General features: G+C 60.4%; 3 protein-coding genes across 12 annotated transcripts in view; all 3 read right to left on the reverse strand.

Annotated features, from left to right (window-relative positions):
* The window catches only part of COLGALT1 (collagen beta(1-O)galactosyltransferase 1), a 6901-nt gene extending 373 nt beyond the window's left edge, over positions 1-6528 (reverse strand). The window contains exons 1-8 of the mRNA XM_074810609.1: positions 6288-6528; positions 6102-6212; positions 5218-5335; positions 4981-5115; positions 2927-3131; positions 1043-1162; positions 841-917; positions 118-169 (exon numbers count right to left, since the gene is read on the reverse strand). Of these exons, the coding sequence (XP_074666710.1) occupies positions 118-169; positions 841-917; positions 1043-1162; positions 2927-3131; positions 4981-5115; positions 5218-5335; positions 6102-6212; positions 6288-6508 (1039 nt within the window). The 5' untranslated portion in view covers positions 6509-6528. The remainder of the gene's footprint in view (positions 1-117; positions 170-840; positions 918-1042; positions 1163-2926; positions 3132-4980; positions 5116-5217; positions 5336-6101; positions 6213-6287) is intronic.
* An 893-nt stretch (positions 6529-7421) lies between these two features.
* On the reverse strand, positions 7422-16787 carry NIBAN3 (niban apoptosis regulator 3). 10 transcript variants are annotated; one of them, XR_012621291.1, is made up of 14 exons: positions 16468-16787; positions 15588-15718; positions 15069-15200; positions 14613-14727; positions 12946-13095; positions 12136-12251; positions 11948-12052; positions 11384-11546; positions 10892-11079; positions 10457-10615; positions 10131-10247; positions 9862-9969; positions 8516-9290; positions 7422-8224 (listed from the first exon to the last, which is right to left on the reverse strand). XR_012621291.1 is itself a non-coding variant. In XM_074810744.1 (14 exons), exons 1-14 carry the CDS (start codon positions 16631-16633, stop codon positions 7534-7536), a joined length of 1860 nt encoding a protein of 619 aa, XP_074666845.1. In that variant the 5' UTR covers positions 16634-16787; the 3' UTR covers positions 7422-7533. The 10 variants fall into 10 exon arrangements, 6 of the variants coding, with proteins under 6 accessions (XP_074666845.1, XP_074666847.1, XP_074666842.1 ...); XR_012621290.1 differs by having other exon boundaries at positions 7422-8365; positions 8487-9290; XR_012621289.1 differs by having other exon boundaries at positions 8397-9290.
* A 1401-nt stretch (positions 16788-18188) lies between these two features.
* PGLS (6-phosphogluconolactonase) lies at positions 18189-19765 on the reverse strand. Its single transcript, XM_074810751.1, has 5 exons — positions 19449-19765; positions 19259-19366; positions 19066-19167; positions 18571-18711; positions 18189-18440 (listed from the first exon to the last, which is right to left on the reverse strand). Exons 1-5 carry the CDS (start codon positions 19734-19736, stop codon positions 18300-18302), a joined length of 780 nt encoding a protein of 259 aa, XP_074666852.1. The 5' UTR covers positions 19737-19765; the 3' UTR covers positions 18189-18299.
* Between the last annotated feature and the right edge of the window lie 216 nt (positions 19766-19981).

The raw sequence follows: 19981 nt of genomic DNA on the forward strand, positions 1-19981 counted from the left end.
TCACACGATCCCCCAAATCCAGAATAAAAAGGGAAGAAAATAAAAAAATCCAGAGGACCGGGGGGATGCGACAACACAGACAAAATTCAGAATAAAGGGGGGAAAAAACCCCCCAACCCCTCACATCCAGAATAGAAGGGGCAAAAATACTCCAAAATCCAGAAGGGGGCTGATGACCCAAAATTCAAAAGAGGGGAGAACCCCCCCAAAATTCCACAGAAAAGAGAAAACCGACCCCAAAATCCAGAGGAGAAGGGGACCCCCCCCAAAATCCAGAGGAGAAGGGAAACCCCCCCCAAAATCCAGAGGAGAAGGGAACCCCCCCCAATATCCAGAGAAGGGAAACCCCCCCAAAATCCAGAGGAGAAGGGGACCCCCCCAAAATCCAGAGAAGGGAACCCCCCCCCAATATCCAGAGAAGGGAAACCCCCCCAAAATCCAGAGGAGAAGGGGACCCCCCCAAAATCCAGAGGAGAAAGGAAAACCCCCCCCCAATATCCAGAGGAGAAGGGAAACCCCCCCAAAATCCAGAGAAGGGAAACCCCCCCCCAAAATCCAGAGGAGAAGGGAAACCCCCCCCCAATATCCAGAGGAGAAGGGGACCCCCCCCAAAATCCAGAGGAGAAGGGAAACCCCCCCCCAATATCCAGAGGAGAAGGGGACCCCCCCAAAATCCAGAGGAGAAGGGAAACCCCCCCCCAATATCCAGAGGAGAAGGGGACCCCCCCCCAATATCCAGAGGAGAAGGGGACCCCCCTCAAAATCCAGAGGAGAAGGGAAACCCCCCCCCAAAATCCAGAGGAGAAGGGGACCCCCCCCGGCCGGGGCCAGGTCACTCACCTCGTCGAAGCCCATCTTGTCGGGGACCTTGGGGGGCACCCAGATGTGGGGCGACGGCTCCGCCGGCGGGTGCTTCACTGCGGGGGGACGAGGGAGAAACCCGGCTGGCGCGGATCCTGCCGGAGCCTCCCGGGGGGGCCCCAAGGGGGACCCGTGTGTGTCCCCCCCCCGCCACCCCGTCCCCCCACCCCCTGGCGCTCACCCATGATCTCCAGCTGGACGTGCAGGAAGCTCTCGGCCTCGTCCTGCAGGGTGCTGTGCGACCGCAGCGGCACCGGCAGGAACCCGAACACCTCCCGGTTACAGACGAACATCTGCACTTCTGAAATTAAGCCGGAGTTAAACCAGGCGGGAGTTAAACCAGGCGGGAGTTTAGCTGGGCGGGAGTTAAACTTAATGCCGGGCTGAAGTCAACACCGGGCTAAAGCTGGAGTAAGTGAAGTGGAACTGAAGTTAAGCAGGGCTGAAGTTAAAGTTAAGTCAGGCTGAAGTTAACACCGGGCTGAAGTTAAAGTTAGGCCAGGCTGAAGTTAACACCAGGCTGAAGTTAAAGTTAAGCCAGGTTGAAGTTAAAGTTAAGCCAGGCTGAAGTTAACACCGGGCTGAAGTCAACACCGGCCTGAAGTTGAAGTAAAATTAAGCAAAGCTGGCTAAGCAGGGCTGAAGTTAAAGTTAAGCCAGGCTGAAGTTAACACCAGGCTGAAGTTAAAATTAACGCCAAGCTGAAGTCAACACTGGCCTGAAGTTCAAGTAAATTAAGTGGGGCTGAAGTTAAGCAGAGCTGAAGTTAAAGTTAAACCAGGCTGAAATTAACACCAAGCTGAAATTAACACCAAGCTGAAGTTAACACCGGGCTGAAGTTAAAGTTAAGCCAGGCTGAAGTTAAAGTTAAGCCAGGTTGAAGTTAACGCTCAGCTGAAGTCAACGCTGGCCTGAAGTTGAAGTAAAATTAAGCAAAGCTGGCTAAGCAGGGCTGAAGTTAAAGTTAAGCCAGGCTGAAGTTAACACCAGGCTGAAGTTAAAATTAACGCCAAGCTGAAGTCAACACTGGCCTGAAGTTCAAGTAAATTAAGTGGGGCTGAAGTTAAGCAGAGCTGAAGTTAAAGTTAAACCAGGCTGAAATTAACACCAAGCTGAAGTTAACACCGGGCTGAAGTTAAAGTTAAGCCAGGCTGAAGTTAAAGTTAAGCCAGGTTGAAGTTAACGCTCAGCTGAAGTCAACGCTGGCCTGAAGTTGAAGTAAAATTAAGCAAAGCTGGCTAAGCAGGGCTGAAGTTAAAGTTAAGCCAGGCTGAAGTTAACACCAGGCTGAAGTTAAAATTAACGCCAAGCTGAAGTCAACACTGGCCTGAAGTTTAAGTAAATTAAGTGGGGCTGAAGTTAAGCAGAGCTGAAGTTAAAGTTAAACCAGGCTGAAATTAACACCAAGCTGAAGTTAACACCGGGCTGAAGTTAAAGTTAAGCCAGGTTGAAGTTAACGCTCAGCTGAAGTCAACGCTGGCCTGAAGTTGAAGTAAAATTAAGCAAAGCTGGCTAAGCAGGACTGAAGTTAAAGTTAAGCCAGGCTGAAGTTAACACCAGGCTGAAGTTAAAGTTAAGCCAGGCTGAAGTTAACACCAGGCTGAAGTTAAAGTTAAGCCAGGCTGAAGTTAACACCAGGCTGAAGTTAAAGTTAAGCCAGGCTGAAGTTAACACCAGGCTGAAGTTAAAGTTAAGCCAGGCTGAAGTTAACACCAGGCTGAAGTTAAAGTTAAGCCAGACTGAAGTTAACACCAGGCTGAAGTTAAAATTAACGCCAGGCCTAAGTCAACGCTGGCCTGAAGTTGAAGTAAATTAAGCTGGGCTAAAATTAAGCAAGGTTGAAGTTAAAGCTAAGCGGGGCTGAAATGAATCTGAGGGTGAAGTTAAGGTTAAGCAAGCCTAAAGCTAACGATAACACCAGCCTAAAGCCATAAAGCCAACGTCCACACCAGCCCGAACATCACGGTTAACGCCAGCCCAAAGCCAAAGCCAGCACCGCCTAAGGTAAAGCCAACGCCAGCCCGAAGCTGACGCCAGCCTAAAGCGGAACCCCCGGCAGCCTCACCCGCCTGGCGGCAGGAGAAGGCGAAGACGATGATGTCGTCGAAGGCCCAGGTGTAGTCGGGGTGCGGCGGGTAGAAGGCGAGCGCGCGCGAGGCCGCCTTGCGCAGGTCCAGCAGCAGCGTCGAGTGCACCATGGGCACCGCGAAGCAGCCCCGGCGCTCCCGCTTCCGCACCGGCAGGTAGGCCGGCGTCCGCCTGTAGTAACCCTGCAGGGGCAGGGACCGCCTGGGTGCCCGGGACGGGGGGGAAACGGCACCCAAGGGACCCAGCACCCAGGGGATACAGCACCCAGGGGATACAGGACCTGGCACCCAAGGGACCCAGCACCCAGGGGATACAGCACCCAGGGGATACAGCACCCAGGGGACCCAGGAGACCTGGCACCCAGGGGACACAGCACCCAAGGGACCCATGGGACCTGGCACCCAGGGGATACAGGACCTGGCACCCAAGGGACCCGACACCCAGGGGATACAGCACCCAGGGGATACAGCACCCAGGGGATACAGGACCTGGCACCCAAGGGACCTGACACCCAGGGGATACAGCACCCAGGGGATACAGCACCCAGGGGACCCATGGGACCTGGCACCCAGGGGCACAGCACCAAGGGACCCATGGGACCTGGCACCCAAGCAACCCACGGGACCTGGCACCCAGGGGACACAGCACCCAAGGGACCCATGGGACCTGGCACCCAGGGGATACAGGACCTGGCACCCAAGGGACCCGACACCCAGGGGATACAGCACCCAGGGGATACAGGACCTGGCACCCAAGGGACCCGACACCCAGGGGATACAGCACCCAGGGGATACAGCACCCAGGGGGACCCATGGGACCTGGCACCCAGGGGCACAGCACCCAAGGGACCCATGGGACCTGGCACCCAAGCAACCCACGGGACCTGGCACCCAGGGGACACAGCACCCAAGGGACCCATGGGACCTGGCACCCAGGGGATACAGGACCTGGCACCCAAGGGACCCGACACCCAGGGGATACAGCACCCAGGGGATACAGGACCTGGCACCCAAGGGACCCGACACCCAGGGGATACAGCACCCAGGGGATACAGCACCCAGGGGACCCATGGGACCTGGCACCCAGGGGCACAGCACCCAAGGGACCCATGGGACCTGGCACCCAAGCAACCCACGGGACCTGGCACCCAGGGGACACAGCACCCAAGGGACCCATGGGACCTGGCACCCAGGGGATACAGGACCTGGCACCCAAGGGACCCGACACCCAGGGGATACAGCACCCAGGGGATACAGGACCTGGCACCCAAGGGACCCGACACCCAGGGGATACAGCACCCAGGGGACCCATGGGACCTGGCACCCAGGGGCACAGCACCCAAGGGACCCATGGGACCTGGCACCCAAGCAACCCACGGGACCTGGCACCCAGGGGACACAGCACCCAAGGGACCCATGGGACCCGGCACCCAAGGAAGACCTGGCACCCTGGGGACTCAGCATCTGGAGGATCCAGCACCCAAAGGACCCACAGGACCTGGCACCCAGGGAATACAGCACCCAGGGAACCCAGCACCCAGGAGATACAGCACCCAGGAGATACAGGACCTGGCACCCAAGGGATCCGACACCCAGGGGACCCATGGGACCTGGCACCCAGGGGACATAGCACCCAAGGGACCCATGGGACCTGGCACCCATGGGACCCAGCACCCAAGGAAGACCTGGCACCCAAGGGACCTGACACCCTGGGGACTCAGCACCTGGAGGATCCAGCACCCAAAGGACCCACAGGACCTGGCACCCAGGGGATACAGCACCCAGGGAACCCAGCACCCAGGGGATACAGCACCCAGGGGACCCACAGGACCCAGCACCCAGGGGACCCACAGGACCCAGTACCCAAGGGAGACCTGGCACCCAAGGGACCCAGCACCCAGGGGATCTGGAGAATCTGGCACCCAGGGGACCCAGCACCTGGCGGCCCCAGCACCCACAGGACGCAGCACCCATGGCACCCAGAGGCCGCAGCACCCATGGCACCCATAGCACCCAGCACCCCGTCCCTCACCTGCGCCGTCATCCCGCACCAGAAGTTGGAGTAGGCGGCGCGCGAGTCCAGCATGGGCGCCACCACCGTCCTGTTCTCCGCCATCAGCAGCCCCAGCGTGTCGGGGTTGGTCAGGACGTTGTCGGCGTCCAGGAACTGCTCGACGGCACCCAGACCCTGTCAGCGTCCCCCCGAGATGGCGCCCGTGGCCCCCCCGGCTCCGTGGGACCCCCCCGGCTCCGTGGGACCCCCCCGTACCAGCAGGTAGTCGGCCCAGCTGGCGCGCGCCGAGTCCAGCGCCGCCTGACGCAGCTTCATCACGTGCTCGTAGCGGGAGGGGGACCAGTGCTTGGGGCCCTCCTCGTCGGGGTACGACCTGGGGGGGGGCCATGCTGTCACCCTGACCCCCCCCTGCACCCACAGGGTTCCCCCTGAATAAGGGTGCCCATGGGGATACCCGCCCCCCCCCCGCCCCCGCCTCCAAATGTGGGCACCTGCAGTCTGTGGGGACACTGCTTGGGGCGGGGACCCCTGACCCACGGGGACCCCCCCAAAACCAGCCACCCCCAGCCCATGGGGCTCCTCCTGAACACGGGCACCCACAGGGACCCCCCCAAAACCTCGGCACTCGCAGCCCATGGGGCTCCCCCAAACTTGGGTGCTCACGGTCCACAGGGACCCCTCCCCGAACCAGGGACCCCCAGCCCATGGGGACCCCCCAAAATCAGACACCCACAACCCACGGGGACCCCCCCAAAACCAGCTACCCCAGCCCACGGGGCTCCCCCCAGACTTGGGTCCCCACAGGGACCCCCCAAAACCAGATACCCCCAGTCCACGGAGACCCTCGGCCCACAGGGACCCCCCCAAAACCAGCCACCCGCAGCCCACGGGGCTCCCCCTGAACACAGGCACCCACAGGGCTCCCCCCAAACTTGGGTGCCCACAGCCCACAGGGACCCCCCCAAAACCAGACACCCCCAGTCCACGGAGACCCTCAGCCCACAGGGACCCCCCCCAAGCCTGAGCACCTGCAGCCCACGGGGACCCCCCAAAAACCAGCCGCCCGCAGCCCACGGGGCTCCCCCTGAATACGGGCACCCACAGGGACCCCCCCCCGCCCACGGGTGCCCCCCCCTCACCGCGGCTCCTCCATGGGCCGCCACTCCACGCGGTGGTAGAGCCCCCGCACCCGCAGCAGCCACTCCCGCAGCAGCGCCGTCGTGTTGTCCACGCTGTGATCCACCGCCACCCTGCGTGGGGACCCGCCGTGAGTCCCGCGCCCCCCGCGCCCCCCCTCCGCGCCCCCCCCCGCGCCCGCCGCCCACCACAGCGCCGTCCGCTCCTTGGGGTGCCGCAGCCGCTCCAGCGCGCCCAGCGCCGCGGGCAGCGCGTGCGCCGCGTTCCGCGCCAGCAGCGCCACCGTCACGCGTGGGGGCAGCAGCGGCGACTCGGGGCTCCAGCGCTCCTCGGGGAAGTACGGGAGCACCGGGCCCGGCCCCGCCGCCACCAGCAGCAGCAGCAGCGGCGGCCACGGCCCCGCCGCCATCCTGGGCCGCCCGCGGCTCCGCCCCCCGCCCGGAGCCCGCTAAGGCCGGGACCGCGCTCCGGCCCCGCCCCCGGGCCGGCCCCTCCCTGCCCCACCGCCCTCTCCCTCCTCTTCCTCTGCCCCGTGTCTGGCCCCCCTCTCCCTCCTCTTCCTCTCCCCCCACCCCATCTCCCTTCCCCTCCTTCCTCCTGCCCCATCTCCCCCCCTCCAGCTCCTCTCATCCTCCATTCCAGCTCCCCCCCGCCCCATCTCCCTCTCCCCATCTCTCCCCCTGCCCCACCTCTCCCCCACCCCATCTCCCTCTCCCCAATCTCCTCCCCCATCCCATCTCCCTCCCCTCTACCCCATCTCCCCCCACCCCATCTCCCTCTCCCCCATCTCTCCCCCTGCCCCCTCCCCTCTCCCCTCCAGCTCCTCCTGCCCCATCTCCCTCCCCTCGCCCCCATTTCTCTCTCCTGCCCTTCCCTCCTCCATTCCAGCTCCTCCCTGCCCCATCTCCCTTTCCCTCTCCCCCATCTCCGTCCCCTGCCCCACCTCCCCCCCACCCCATCTCCCTCTCCCCAATCTCCTCCCCCCATCCCATCTCCCCCACCCCATTTCTCCCTCCTGCCCTTCCCTCCTCCATTCCAGCTCCTCCCTGCCCCATCTCCCTCTCCCCCATCTCTCCTCCTGCCCCCTCCCCTCTCCCCTCCAACCCCCCCCCCGCCCCATCTCCCTCTCCCCCTCCCCTCTCCCCTCCAACCCCCCCCGCCCCATCTCCCTCTCCCCCATCTCTCCTCCTGCCCCCTCCCCTCTCCCCTCCAACCCCCCCCCCCCTCTCCCCTCCAACCCCCCCCCCCCTCTCCCCATCTCCCTCTCCCCCTCCTCTCCCCCCGCCCTTTGTGCCCCCCCAGCACACTCCACACACGTGTCGGCCATTTCCAATCGCTCGGTTCTTCACTGGACACTCGGGGATCCCCCCTCCGGCCCCGCATCCCCCTGCCCCCCGCGGGGGGGGGTCACCCCGGGGGGGCCCCGGCGGCTCCTCAGCCCATCTCCTCGTAGAGCAGCTCCTGGGCGGGCAGGGGGGAGCCGCTGGCGCCGCGGAGGTTGGGTCTGTCCCGGCACGAGGCCTCGGCCAGCGCTGGAAGGGAACAGGGGTCACCCCGAACCCCGCCTCCGCCTTCCCAATTCCACTTACAAAGTTCAAAATTTCACGCTTTCGGGTACTTTTACATTCAAAATGTTGTTTTCAAGTATCTTCACCTTCAAAATTTCACACTTTCGAGGATCTTTACCTTCAAAATGTTACTTTCAAATACATTCCCTTCAAAATGTCAAGTATCTTTACCTTTGAAATGTTACTTTCAAGTATTTTACCTTCAAAATTCTACTTTCAAGTATCTTTACCTTCAAAATTTCACACTTCCATTTATCTTTACCTACAGAGGGTTCCTTTCAAGTATTTTTACTTTCAAAATTTCAAGTTTGTTTACCTTTGTAATGTTACCTCCTAGCATTTTACCTTCAAAATGTCAACTATTTTTGCCTTCAAAATGTTATTTTACCTTCAAAACATCCAGCATCTTTACCTTCGAAATGTTACTTCCAAGTATTTTTACCTTCAAAATTCTACTTTCAAGTATCTTCACCTTCAAAATTTCACACTTTCAATTATCTCTACCTTCAAAATGTTACTTTCAAATATTTTGCTTTCAAAATTTCGAGTATTTTTACCTTTGAAATGTGATTTTTATCTTTACTTTCAAAATGTTTTGAGTATTTTTACCTTTGAAATGTTATTTTTGAGTATTTTTACTTTCAAAATGTTGCTTTCAAGTATTTTACCCTCAAAATTGTACTTTCAGGTATTTTTACCTTCAAAACCTCACACTTCTGATATCTTTACCCTTGAAATGTGATTTTTGAGTATCTTTACCCTTGAAATGTGATTTTTGAGTATCTTTACCCTTGAAATGTGATTTTTGAGTATCTTTACTTTCAAAATGTTGCTTTCAAGTATTTTACCCTCAAAATTGTACTTTCAAGTATCTTTACCTTCAAACCCTCACACCTTTGAGTATCTTTACCTTCAAAATGTTACTTTCAGGTACTTCTACCTTCAAAATTCTACTTCCCAGTACAAGTTTCAAGTCAAATTCTCACAATTTGACTTTCAAGCGAACACCATGGCCCCGGCTCAGCCTGGTTTTACCCTGATTTCACGCTTGGCCGATGGAAAACCACCAACAGCTTTAGAAATACGTGAAATGCCACTGCTGCCCGTCCCCCCCCCGGGCATCCGAAGAGGGTTTAAGCCGCTGGCGGCCGCGCAGCCCCCGCGTCACCCGGCCCATAAAAGCTGCCCTGTTCGGCGCAGCCCGCCCGTGACATCACGCCTGTAAAATGAGATGATTTTTCCCCCGGCTTTGGCCAGCGGGAGGTTTAGAGGTTCCAGCCAGCGAGGGGGGGAGGGAAAGAAAACTGGCAGGAAGAAAATCATTCGGCCTTGGGATTCTGGAACAGACCGAGGGCAACATCTGGAAAGAAACTTGAATGTACAAACATGGAAATCGCTGTTTAACGGCTCAAAAAAACCCCCAGAATCTGCAGAAACGCGGCAGCGACGACTTGGCGACTGGAAATATTTTGACGGGGGATGCTCGGGCCTGGGGCTCGCGGCCCCCTCACCTTTGCCGACCGCCTGCTGCAGCACAGCCAGGACCGTTTCTTCGTAAATATTTTCCAGGTTGATGATGCCGCTGAAGTCGGCGAACACGAAGCTCTCGTACCGCGGCAGCTCCTGCCCGGGGAGGGGAGAGCGGGGCAGCGTCAGCCAGGAGGGGGAGGAGTGATGGGAATTGGGTGAGACTCCCCAAAAATCGGGCAGAGCCAGAGCAGCGCCCTCAGATCCCAGAGGAGCCCGTTCTCCTCATCCCCCCCAAACACCCCCGGGATGTGCTACGAGGGACTCGATCCAGGCAGCGCTCTGGCACGGCGAAGGGGAAGACGCTTAAAAAAAAAAAAAAAAAGGAATAAAATAAAAATAAAAAGGAGAATGTTCTGGGAAACAGCTACAGGACGGTCACACCCACGACGGCATGAAACAGAACATGACTTCTGTCTGTTTGGAGGAGGTTTCCGGGATGCCGCCTCGGAGAGGGCTGTGGTTTGGCAGCTGGCGCCGCCGGCGCTTGGATTGAAAAGCTCTTTTCTGTGGAGAGACAGTTCCCGAGCGCCAGAAACGCGGCGAGACGGGAAAGCTGCAGAGGGAAGGAGTCGCTGCTTCTCGCTGAACTAAAACCCGCTTGTTTGAGCCCGTTCCCCCGCAGCCGGGTCCCCCCCTCCAGAGCCCGTCGCGGGCTCGACCGTACCAGTTTACACCCGGCCTCCAAATGCTTCAGCAGGAACGGAAGAAAAATTCGGAGCAGCCACTCCTGAGCGAACCGCTCCCGGGCGGAGCTGCTGTCGTAATCAAACTTCTGCAATTCAGTTCAAGAGAGGATCAATCCCTTTGCCCCGACCTCACGGCGCGCGAGCGACGCAGCCAAGTGACGCGACGGAGAAAAAAAACCAAAACAAAACACCCAAACTGTGTCTAAATAAACCCACAAAAGGCAAGAGAGAGGACCCCGCGCCTCACCTTCAGCACCCGCTCTTTGACTTTCCCCAGCATCTGGGGGAGCTGGCGGCGGGCGGCCGCCCGGCCGAGGTGCTGCTGCGAGAGCTGCTGGAAGGTGTGGGTGCAATTCTGCATCAGCTGCAAGAGAAACAACCCGAGTTCGCTCCCCACCTCGCCCCCGGCACCAGCGTTTTCCTCCTCCCTGAGCCAACTTGGTTTTAAACAAAGAAAAAAAAAAAATTGTTTTCAGGCCTTTGGCTTCCTGCTTTTTGGGTAGCCCAAGGAGAAAATGGGGAGCGGGAGGCCCAGCCGGCAGCGTCGGCCCCTCCCCGAGCGTCACCACAGACCTGCTGCATCAGGTCCTGAGCGCCGAGGACCAGGCTGGTCACGCCGCGGAAGCCGAACCGCTCCTCCAGCCCTCGCAGGCTCTCTCGGTACAGGTCGGCCTCCTCGTAGCACGGGCGCATGGCGTCGGGCTGCCACGGCGTCGTCCCCAGCGCCAGGAGCTACGTCAGGGCAGTGGCGTGTCACCGGGGCTTCCTCGGCCGCGTCCTGCGGCCACCCGGCTCCGTGTCCCCGCTCCCGCCGGGTCCTCGGGACGGCAGCACGTGCCGAGGGAGCAAAAGGCGCCCGCCGCCCCCGCCCCGGCGGCCCAGAGACGCTCGGCGCCGACTGACGCTCAGCCCTTGCGCCGGGGTTCGACGCCGATTCACACTGAGACGCCTCAGGAGTCGCTCCCACCCCCCCCAACGGTGAGAGCAGCCGCCCCGCTGCCGCGTTACCTCCTTCTGCAGGACGGCGACGGGCGAGCTCCGGGCGAGCGCCACCATCTCCTCGGCCCTCCGGGCAAAGAGCGAGCGAACGGCCTCGACGCCGGCGCCGAGGGGACGCAGGAGCTCCTCCAGCGCACGGGCCAGGTCAGGCTCCACGCCCCGGGCGCAGCACGACTCTGCCGGGCTCCGCACCACCGCTGCCGGCACCGAAACCCCGCGGGTCACCGCACACACCGTGCCACAGCGGCTCCGCGCCGGCCCGGGGCGCAGCCTCACGCCAGCGGGGCCCGGATTTGCGTTAAAAACACCACCTGAGCTCTCCCACCCCCAAACCCGCTTTACTGCGCCCAAATTCACCGCAGGTTCCCGACCCAATGCGATTCCAGACCAGCACTTCACAAAACCCTGCGACAACGGGCGGACAAATTTCACGGATTTGTCCAGTTGGTTTTTTCTTTGAACCTGCGTATTTTTTGCCTTTTATCCCCCCGTCGGCCCGACCTTGGAGTTCACTGGCTATCTGCTCCTTCAGGGTCAGCATCTGATCCACGTCGGGGCGAATCTTCTTCTCCAGCTCAATCCGTAGTTTTTCCTTCTCCTCCTGAAAACCTTCAAATTCGCTGGAGATTTCATCAAGGACCAGGGTGTAAACCTCCTGGAGAAACTGAGTGGCCAACAAAGTGGGCAAACCAGAGAGAGGAAGAAGAAAGGAGAGGCGAGAGGCACAACTTTTGGAAGTGTTACCATTTCCCGGCCTCACCACCAAACAAAAACCCACCTCCCATCCACGTCACGCTCCTAAAATTGTGACTTATCCAGCTTCACTTCACCCAACCCAAACATCAAGGAGTTCATTCCTCCCTCTCCGTTATAACCGTCCCGTCGCTGCCAACACACAGAACCAGCTGCACCGCTCCCTATTTTTCATGACTTAGCAGCAAGTCAGCACTTCCTTGGGCACAGAACGGGCCTTTTTTGTCAAATTTTTCTTAATTTGAGAAGTTTCCGCCCTCTGAGCGTGCCGGTGTGTGTCCTGACTTCCCGGCGCGACACCCGGGCGCTCACCTGGAGCCAGCGCCGCTGCCGGCTCCGCTCCGACCCTCCGAAGCTCGGGAGCACCTGGGAGCGCAGCACCGGCACCAAATCCTCCATCAACACGTTTCCCAGGATCTGAAACCCCAACGCGAGTGGCTGAAATCACCTCGGAGTGACAACCTCACCGGGAAGGCTCCGGCCTCGGAGGCTTCACCGACCTCAGGTTCCGACCCCAGGAGAAGATCCTCCGCCCCGTAGCGGCCTCTCTCTTGCCGGTAAAACCGCACGGCCGCCAGGAACGCCTCCGCTTCCAGAGAATCCCTCCTCCGGAGCTCTGAGGACAAAGGACGAGTCAACCCCGGTCAGTGTGACACCCACACACAGAGCGATTCCCACCAAACCCCGTGGAATCCCAGAATCATCTCGGTTGGAAAAGCCCTTGAAGCTCCTCCAGCCCCACCATGAACCTCACCCTGACCGTTCCCAACCCCACCAGATCCCTCAGCGCTGGGTCAACCCGACTCTTCAACCCCTCCAGGGATGGGGACTCCCCCCCTGCCCTGGGCAGCCCATTCCAACGCCCAACAGCCCCTTCTGGACAGAAATCCTTCCTAAGAGCCAGTCTGACCCTGCCCTGGCGCAGCTTGAGGCCATTCCCTCTTGTCCTGGCGCTGGTCCCTTGGCTCAAGAGACTCCTCCCCCCTCTCTGCACCCTCCTTTCAGGGAGTTGCAGAGGGCCAGGAGGTCTCCCCTCAGCCTCCTCTTCTCCACACTAAACCCCCCCAGTTCCCTCAGCCGCTCCCCATCAGACCTGTGCTCCAGACCCTGCACCAGCTCCGTTGCCCTTCTCTGGCCACGCTCGAGTCATTCAATGGCCTTTTTGGAGTGAGGGGCCCAAAACTGAACCCGGCAACGTGGCGGTGAAAAGTGATCCCAAGCAAGAACAAAGGCTGCGAGCGGCTCCTGCCCTCCACGTGGCGAACCCCGACTGGCGCCGTCCCCTCCGCCAGAAGATCCCCCGGACTCACCGGTGCCGCGGCAGCGAAGGGCGTCCCCGAGAGCAGCTCTCCAGGCGCGCCGCGCCCCCGCCGAGCCCGCGCGGAAGCAGAAGTGCCGCCGGAAGGGATGGCAGAGGAACAGCGGGAACTCTCCCGGCGCGTCGGCGAAGGGGCTGCCGCCTCGGGGAGGAAAACGCACAATGTCCGCTGGCGCGGGGACCGTTTGACCTTAATTCTCTCCAAACTCTCTAACCTCCCCCAGCGCCGAGGCTGCTGTTCCCATTTTCACTCAGAAACACCAATTTACAGATAAAATAAACCACCGTCCTTCGAGAACGATCCGGGCCGGCGGCGCCTCCGCCGCTCGACAGCGAAGGAGGGGGAGCACGTCGGCCGGCAGGCAGGGAAAGGCCAAAGGGACGGGGCCGGCATCGCCTCTGCCGATTTGTTTTAGCGTTCTTAAACGCAACAAATCAGGAGTTTTGGGGCAGCGAGAACCGTTTGTGGGGGGAGGAGTCCAAATGTTTTGTTCTGAGAGCAACCCGGTAAATCCTCACTTCCCTTTTAACCAGCAGCAGACTGGAAAGATCCTGACCCCGGTAAGTTTTTTATGTTAAACGGTGCTGTCTATAATTTAAACAAAACAACAGTAATTTACACCAGTTCACAACCAGAGAGCGACTCTGTTACAGCAGGCAGCTCTAATAAAAGCCAGCGGCTCGGGCTGAAGAGCTCGGCAGAGGAAACCACTTGAAACGGATTTCACTCCCTGGCAAAGTTTCTCTGCAGCTGCTGCTGGTTTCGGGCCACTCGGGTTTCACGTTTTCGTTTTCCAGCTGGCCCAGCGCAGGCGGCGGCGGCCCCGAGCCCGGCCCAGGACAAAGGGGGAGAGCAGCGGGTTCGGCTGCGGGAGGGTCCCCAGGCTGGGGGAGGCCACGAGCTCAGCCCCGAGCGTCCCCCCGAGCACCTGCCCAGGCCTAAGGAAGGTTCTCGGGTGTCTTCTGACGCAAAGTCTCTGGGCTGGACACAGAACCTGCCTCGTGCGTTCCCCTCATCTTCCTCCCTTCTCCTCCTCGTGCTCCTCCCTTCCCCTGACCCTCCTCCATTCTCCTCCTCCTGTTCCCCTGACCTTCCTCCATTCTCATCTTCCTCATCCTTCTTCTCCTCCTGTTCCCCTGACCTTCCTCCATTCTCCTCCTCCTGTTCCCCTGACCTTCCTCCATTCTCCTCCTCCTCCTGATCTCCTGACCCTCCTCCGTTCCCCTCTTCCTCCTGTTCCCCTGACCCTCCTCCCTTCCCCTCATCTTCCTCCTCCTCCTCCTTTCCCCTGACCTTCCTCCATTCTCCTTCTCCTCCTCCCTTCCCCCGACCTTCCTCCGTTCTCCTCCTCCTCTGTTCCCCTGACCCTCCTCCATTCCCCTCATCTTCCTCCTCCTCCCTTCCCCTGACCTTCCTCCATTCTCCTCCTCCTCCTCCGTTCTCCTGACCCTCCTCTGTTCCCCTCCTCCTCCTCCTCCTGTTCCCCTGACCCTCCTCCATTCCCCTCATCTTCCTCCTCCTCCTCCTTTCCCCCGACCTTCCTCCATTCTCCTCCTCCTCTGTTCCCCTCATCCTCCTCCTCATCCTCCGAGGTGCCGAACCAGACTCTGCTCTCAGCCATCCCCCATTTCTTAACCGCCGCCGCGCCGCAGCATTACCTGCGAGCCCCTGGCAGAGATCACCGAGCCACTTGGCATACTCGCCCGCCGCCGACAGGAGCAGGTAGCCAGAGAGAGCGGCCGAGCCTCTGGGCTCGCAGCCTTTCCTCAGGGCCTGGCAACGAAACCAAGGGCGAGGCCTCAGCGAGGCTTCGCCGGTGACAACGAATCCTCCACCCCGACCGCGAGCGGCTCCGTTTCTCGCGGCTCCGCATACACCAGCCGCAGACCCCGGGGCCTCTCGCGCAGCTGAGCAGCCACAATTAAAACACCGAAGGAATCCAGCGTGCGGCATTTTAAAGAATTTAAGAATTTTAAAGGAAACAGGATACTTGTGCAGGGATTCTCTGCATGAGGAGAACCATCATCGTGCAAGGGATGCCCGGCACAGATTTCACGAGGTGCGACCACAAAAAATCCTCCGTTCTAGGGCCTCTGCTTCGGGGGCACGTTTACCTCTTCGTTATCGAACCACCGCAGGGTAAAATCTCCGAGCAGAACGAAATAATTCTCCTGCCAGCTGCGGGAATCGCTGTCGTAGTGGGCGAGCACCCCCTCGTGCAGAGCGGCGTCGGGCGGGCCCCGGAGCTGAGGACACACAGAGGAGGAGCCGCAAAACCTCAGCAAAGGCGCGAAACGAGGAGCCGGAGCCGTCGCCTGGCGCGGGCTGAGACCTTTGGCTACGAGTGTTGTAGAAATAACAGCGAGCAGCAGCTGGACACAGACGTCCGGCAGTGACGAAAAGCAAAGGAAGGGCTAAAAAACTGCGTCGGGGCTTTCTGTGGCGATGCCGTGAGGGTCTCTGGCACTGATCTGCGAGCCAGATCCTGGGCTGCCGATCCCACCGCCTCATCCCTCTTAAAACACGCTCCTAAATATTTACTTCGAAGGCACAAGAGAGAAGTTTTTCCCTAGCAGCGGGCGGCGGTTCCGTGTAACGCCCAGTTACGGGACGAAGCTGCGCCGGGCTCTCACCTGGCTGGGCAGGAGCTGCGGGGCCGCGCTCCCCGGGGGCTCCAGCTCCCCCGAGACGCGGCGCAGGAGAGCGGCCGCCAGCTGCCGCCGGTAATGGGGCACGAAATTCTTCACGGTGGCGTCGGCACGACCTGCGGGCACAGCGAGGGCAGAGCCAGGAGCTGGGGGGTTCCCTCCTCCCACGGAGCTCCCGGCTCTTCGTTAGAAATTTTTCTCTCCTCTAACAGCAGCAGCGTGAACCGAGCGCTGAGGCACGAAGCAGCTTCTCCGTTATCTCAAGAAATAAAGAGCTGCGGATCTTTATTTCTTGTGCTCGGCGCCAGACTCCGCTCCCAAAGCGCTTTATCGCCCCGGGAACGTGGTCGGGAAGGCGCCTGGTCAAAAAAGGATCAGAAACGTCCAAGGGTCTGATGCTAATCAAGATTGAAAAAGACTTTTTATGTGCTACTGCTCTTCCAAGCGCTTCTTCTGCCGGCTGGAAAGATGGAACCAAGGGAGGAAATTCATCGCCAGCGGCTGCTGAAGTCTCACCCTGTAAGCGTGAAAGAATCGGGCGAAAAAGCCGCAGTCGGGAGCTCGAGGAGCGTCTTGGGGCGCGGAGAAACGCACTGCTCGAGCCGCCCAGGAGGGAGGGGGCAGCTCCCCGCGGGGGCTCGGAGGCTCGTTTCACACGCTTGGGCTTTTTGTGTCCGATTAACGCCTTAAAACCAACAGCGAAAGGAGATTTCATGTCCCACGAAGCCCAAACGTGAGTGCAGCGAGCGCCGAGCCCCCTGCGGTGACACAAACCCCCCGAGGGCCCCGACTCGCTGCAAACGGGATTTATTCCCCCCCCCCCCCCAAAAAACAAACAGCAGAGACAGCAGAAGGGGCTTCTCACCTCTCAGATACCGGCGCTGCCGCCCGCTCAGAGGGCTCGAACACCTTCCTCCCATCCTCGGCCTCGGCGGAGCGGGGACAGGCCACAGGCCGCCCCCGAGCGCGTTTGAATTTCTGTCTCGTCCCCTCCAGCTCGTCGCTTCATAAATATTCAAATAAAGTCTCATATCCACCCCCCCCCCTCATAAAATAAACCCTTAAAGGGGCAGTGACACCTCTGCCGTTTCCCAGCCCTTTCTCCCCGTTTCACCCCAAATTTTGTGCGCTAAACCGGCACCGATTTGGTTTCTGATTTCTTTTGCAGAGCAGGTGAAGTCACGCTCAGCTCAGAGGGTCCCGGTTTCGCAGCGGGACGGTGCTCGCTGGGTCTCCTCTCGCCCACCCCAGCAATAATTACTGATTACCGTTAATTAACACAGAACTCTTCAAGACGAGACCCGCGCGTGCTGGAATTTCAATTTAAGAGGCTGAAGCGGTTCAGGCTCTAAATTCACACGATGTTGCGAAAGGAACAACCTGATTCATCCCAACCGGCTCCGGGTGCTCCCCCCACCGCCCCGGTGACGAGTTCGGGAGCGACGCAGAAGCGACCGAGCGGGATCCACCAAAGGGGATTTTTCTGAGTTATTTCCAAATTTGAGAGTGTAGCACGGAAACAGCCCCGGCGGCTGCTGCCCCGCACACCTGCTCTCGCTTCCCCAATCGGGCGGGGTGAAATCCGCCGCTTTTACCGTGACGAGGCCCCTTCGCCCCCCACGGGACGGGCACAAACAGGAAACTCCGAGCAGAAACGTTCAGCCCCCGCAGCAGCCCCCGGGCTGGGCAAAAAGCCCAAATACTTTTAATACGAGGAAATCAAGGGGGAGATAATTTAGAAAAAGCCCTAAAGCCGGATGGAAAAAGGTTTTGGGAACACCAGAGGGGTCACACGGCGCTGCTGCGTGGGAGAAGCTGCTTCCTCCAGCCCCGGGACCGGCTGCGGGAAGTTTTACCACCGCGCGGTTTGGGACTCACATTTCCCAAAAGCATCTCGTTAAAACTCGGGTCATTCTTCAGCTCCGAGAACGGGGAATCGTGTTATTCCAATTATTTTTTTACACTTAAAAAGATCTCGTCCACACGCATCTGCTTTGCTTTGTGTTTTTAAGATGTGGAGCTCAGTTATCGGGCAGATACAAACCTGATTTGGTCTCGTTCATGTTTAATTCACCCCCTGGGAGTTCTCCCAAGTCCCGTCCAGCTCTTTCATTGTGTATCTGTAAATACCCACATCCAGCCCAGGAACCTCAATTCCTGTTTTTTTCCCCCAGATCTGGCAGGGAATTGCGGCGCAAAAGCCTTTTTCTGGCTCTGACACGGTTCCCTTCCTGCTGCCGTGGTTTGTCACCACAAACGCTGAAACCTCACCGCTACGGGCGTGGGGAAAACAGGCAGGAAGGAGCCGCGGGTGCTGGTTTGGGCAAAAACTAAAAGGGGTTTTAAGTCAGGATTAAAAAAAAACCAAACCAGCGAGGGAAACGGAGGGTCGCTCTGCAGCCAGAGCTGCTCCAGACACGCGTCCGTCCTCGAGTCCGTGTGCGGAAAAAGAACCGGGAGCGGAAGAGCTGGAATCCGTCCGTTTAATACCGCCCCCCCCTCGACCCCGCGACCCCAACCCCAGCCCCCGCCGACCCGAAGGTCACACGGAAATCCGTGCTCGCAAAGCACCGTTTGGTCCAGAAAGAGGAAGGAAAATAATTTTAAAAAACAGGTTTTGCGCCACAACCAAGCGCGGGGTCCTTCGCCTCGACGCCAAGCGGCCGCCGCTGCCGTTGCCGCCGCCGGAGCCCGGCTCTACGCGTCGGGATGTTTCTCGACGGGGCCGGTCAGTTCTTTGGCCGCCGCCTCGTCCAGGAACCAGCGCAGCTGCCCCGAGCGAGGCCGGACACGAGCGGCGGGGAGGGGGTTTTCCTCCTCCCCCCCTTCCAAAATGCGCTGTTGGGAGAGAGGGAGCGGAGCCTCAGGCGGGCGGGCGGCGAACGGGAACCGCCAACGCCTCTCGACCACTCGGTCCCCAAAAACGTCCTGGATTTTTGTTAAGAAAAGGAATGGTTTGGGTCCAAACCTTTAAAACGGCAGCTTTGCCCTCCCCCGTGGCCACGAAGACGACCATCCGCGCGGCGTTCAGCACCGGCAGCGTCAACGTTATTCGCTCCGGCGGCGGCTTCGGGGAGTCGGTGATGGCGGCGACTATTTTCTCTTCCTCCTATTGGCGTGAAAACAGTGAAAAAAGGGGGAGAAAAAAAAAAAAGCCAAAGCAGGGGAATGATCCGGGCTCTGCCCATAAACGGGGCGAGCGGCAGTGGCTGAGGGTGCTGAGCCCTCCCACACCCCCACCCGAGCCAAAATCTTTTTTGTTTCCCCCCAAAATCAGGAGAAATTTAAAAGAAACGAGCAGGGGACTGAGTCAACCTCAATTTTTTTTCTCCCCGCAACAGCGTTTTTCCCTCCTTTTTGTTAAACTCCAGCCCCGCCCCCAGCCGGGAGCTGCGACCGATGAAGCCCCCGGGGCAGCGGCGTGTCCCCCCCCCCCCCGCCTCGGACGCCCGCGGGGACCCACCTGGAGCAGCGGGTGCCCGGGGAAGAGCGAGCAGGTGTGTCCGTCCGGGCCGAGCCCCAGCACCAGCAGGTCGAAGACGGGCACGTCCTGGCCCGGGAAGGCCTACGGGGACACCGGGAGGTGGCACCGGGGACACCGGGAACAGGCTCCCCCGCGGGCCGCCAGCACCCTCCCGTCCCCCCGCGGCCGGTACCTGGCGGAGCTGCGCGGCGTAGTCGGCGGCGGCGGCGGCGGGCGGCAGCCCGGGGGCGGGGGCCAGCACCCGCGGCCCCGGGGCGAGCAGCCGCGGCAGCAGCTGGGTCTGCGGAGAGGGGACGGGGCGGGGGCGATCAGGGCAGGCCCGGGACCGGCCCCGCAGCCCCGCCGGCCCTGGTCCCGCTCACCCCGTAGGCCCCGGCGGTGCTTTCCGGGTGCTCGGGCGGCACCAGCCGCTCGTCGCAGAAGGCCACGAGCCAGCGGGACGGGGCGGCGGCAGCGGCGAGGGCGGGCGGCAGGTCCCGGGCGAGGAGCCCCACCAAGCTCCCCCCGGAGAGCCCCAGCGAGAAGCGCCCATCGGCCGCCGCCGCCCGCTCGGCCACCAGCCGCGCCAGGGCCGGGCCCAGCGCCTGCGGGGACGGGAACACCGCGACGCGGCGGGGCGCGGCGGCGGCCATGGCGGGGACGGCGGCCATAACGGCGGCAGGGGGCGCTGCCGGAAGCGGCGCGCCGGAAGTGACGCGCACCGCGCGCCGGAAGTGCTGCGCCGCGCCGTTGCCTAGCAACCCGCGGCCTAGGCCTCCCCACCCGCCCCAGGCCGCGGCCCCGCGTCTCGGCGCAGGCGGAAGGAAGGAGGCGAGGGCGGGCTGAGCCTCACAGCGTCACCCCGAGCCAAGCGCGAAGCTCTGGCCCCTCGTCCCGGCTCCACCAGGCCACAAGC

Source organism: Strix aluco, chromosome 38 (genome assembly GCF_031877795.1).
Source record: "Strix aluco isolate bStrAlu1 chromosome 38, bStrAlu1.hap1, whole genome shotgun sequence".
In the NCBI taxonomy this organism is placed as follows: domain Eukaryota; kingdom Metazoa; phylum Chordata; class Aves; order Strigiformes; family Strigidae; genus Strix; species Strix aluco.

Coding starts and splice junctions, on each gene's coding strand:
- PGLS (XM_074810751.1), bottom strand. CDS start 19,736: ATGGCCGCCGTCCCCGCCATGGCCGCCGCCGCGCCCCGCCGCGTCGCG. Junction 19,367..19,448: donor GCACCGCCGGGGCCTACGGG/GTGAGCGGGACC, acceptor CCCTCTCCGCAG/ACCCAGCTGCTGCCGCGGCT. Junction 18,712..19,065: donor CCGGGCACCCGCTGCTCCAG/GTGGGTCCCCGC, acceptor TCACGCCAATAG/GAGGAAGAGAAAATAGTCGC.
- NIBAN3 (XM_074810741.1), bottom strand. CDS start 16,633: ATGAGACTTTATTTGAATATTTATGAAGCGACGAGCTGGAGGGGACGA. Junction 12,053..12,135: donor TCCTGGGGTCGGAACCTGAG/GTCGGTGAAGCC, acceptor TTGGGGTTTCAG/ATCCTGGGAAACGTGTTGAT. Junction 9,970..10,130: donor TCAAAGAGCGGGTGCTGAAG/GTGAGGCGCGGG, acceptor ACTGAATTGCAG/AAGTTTGATTACGACAGCAG.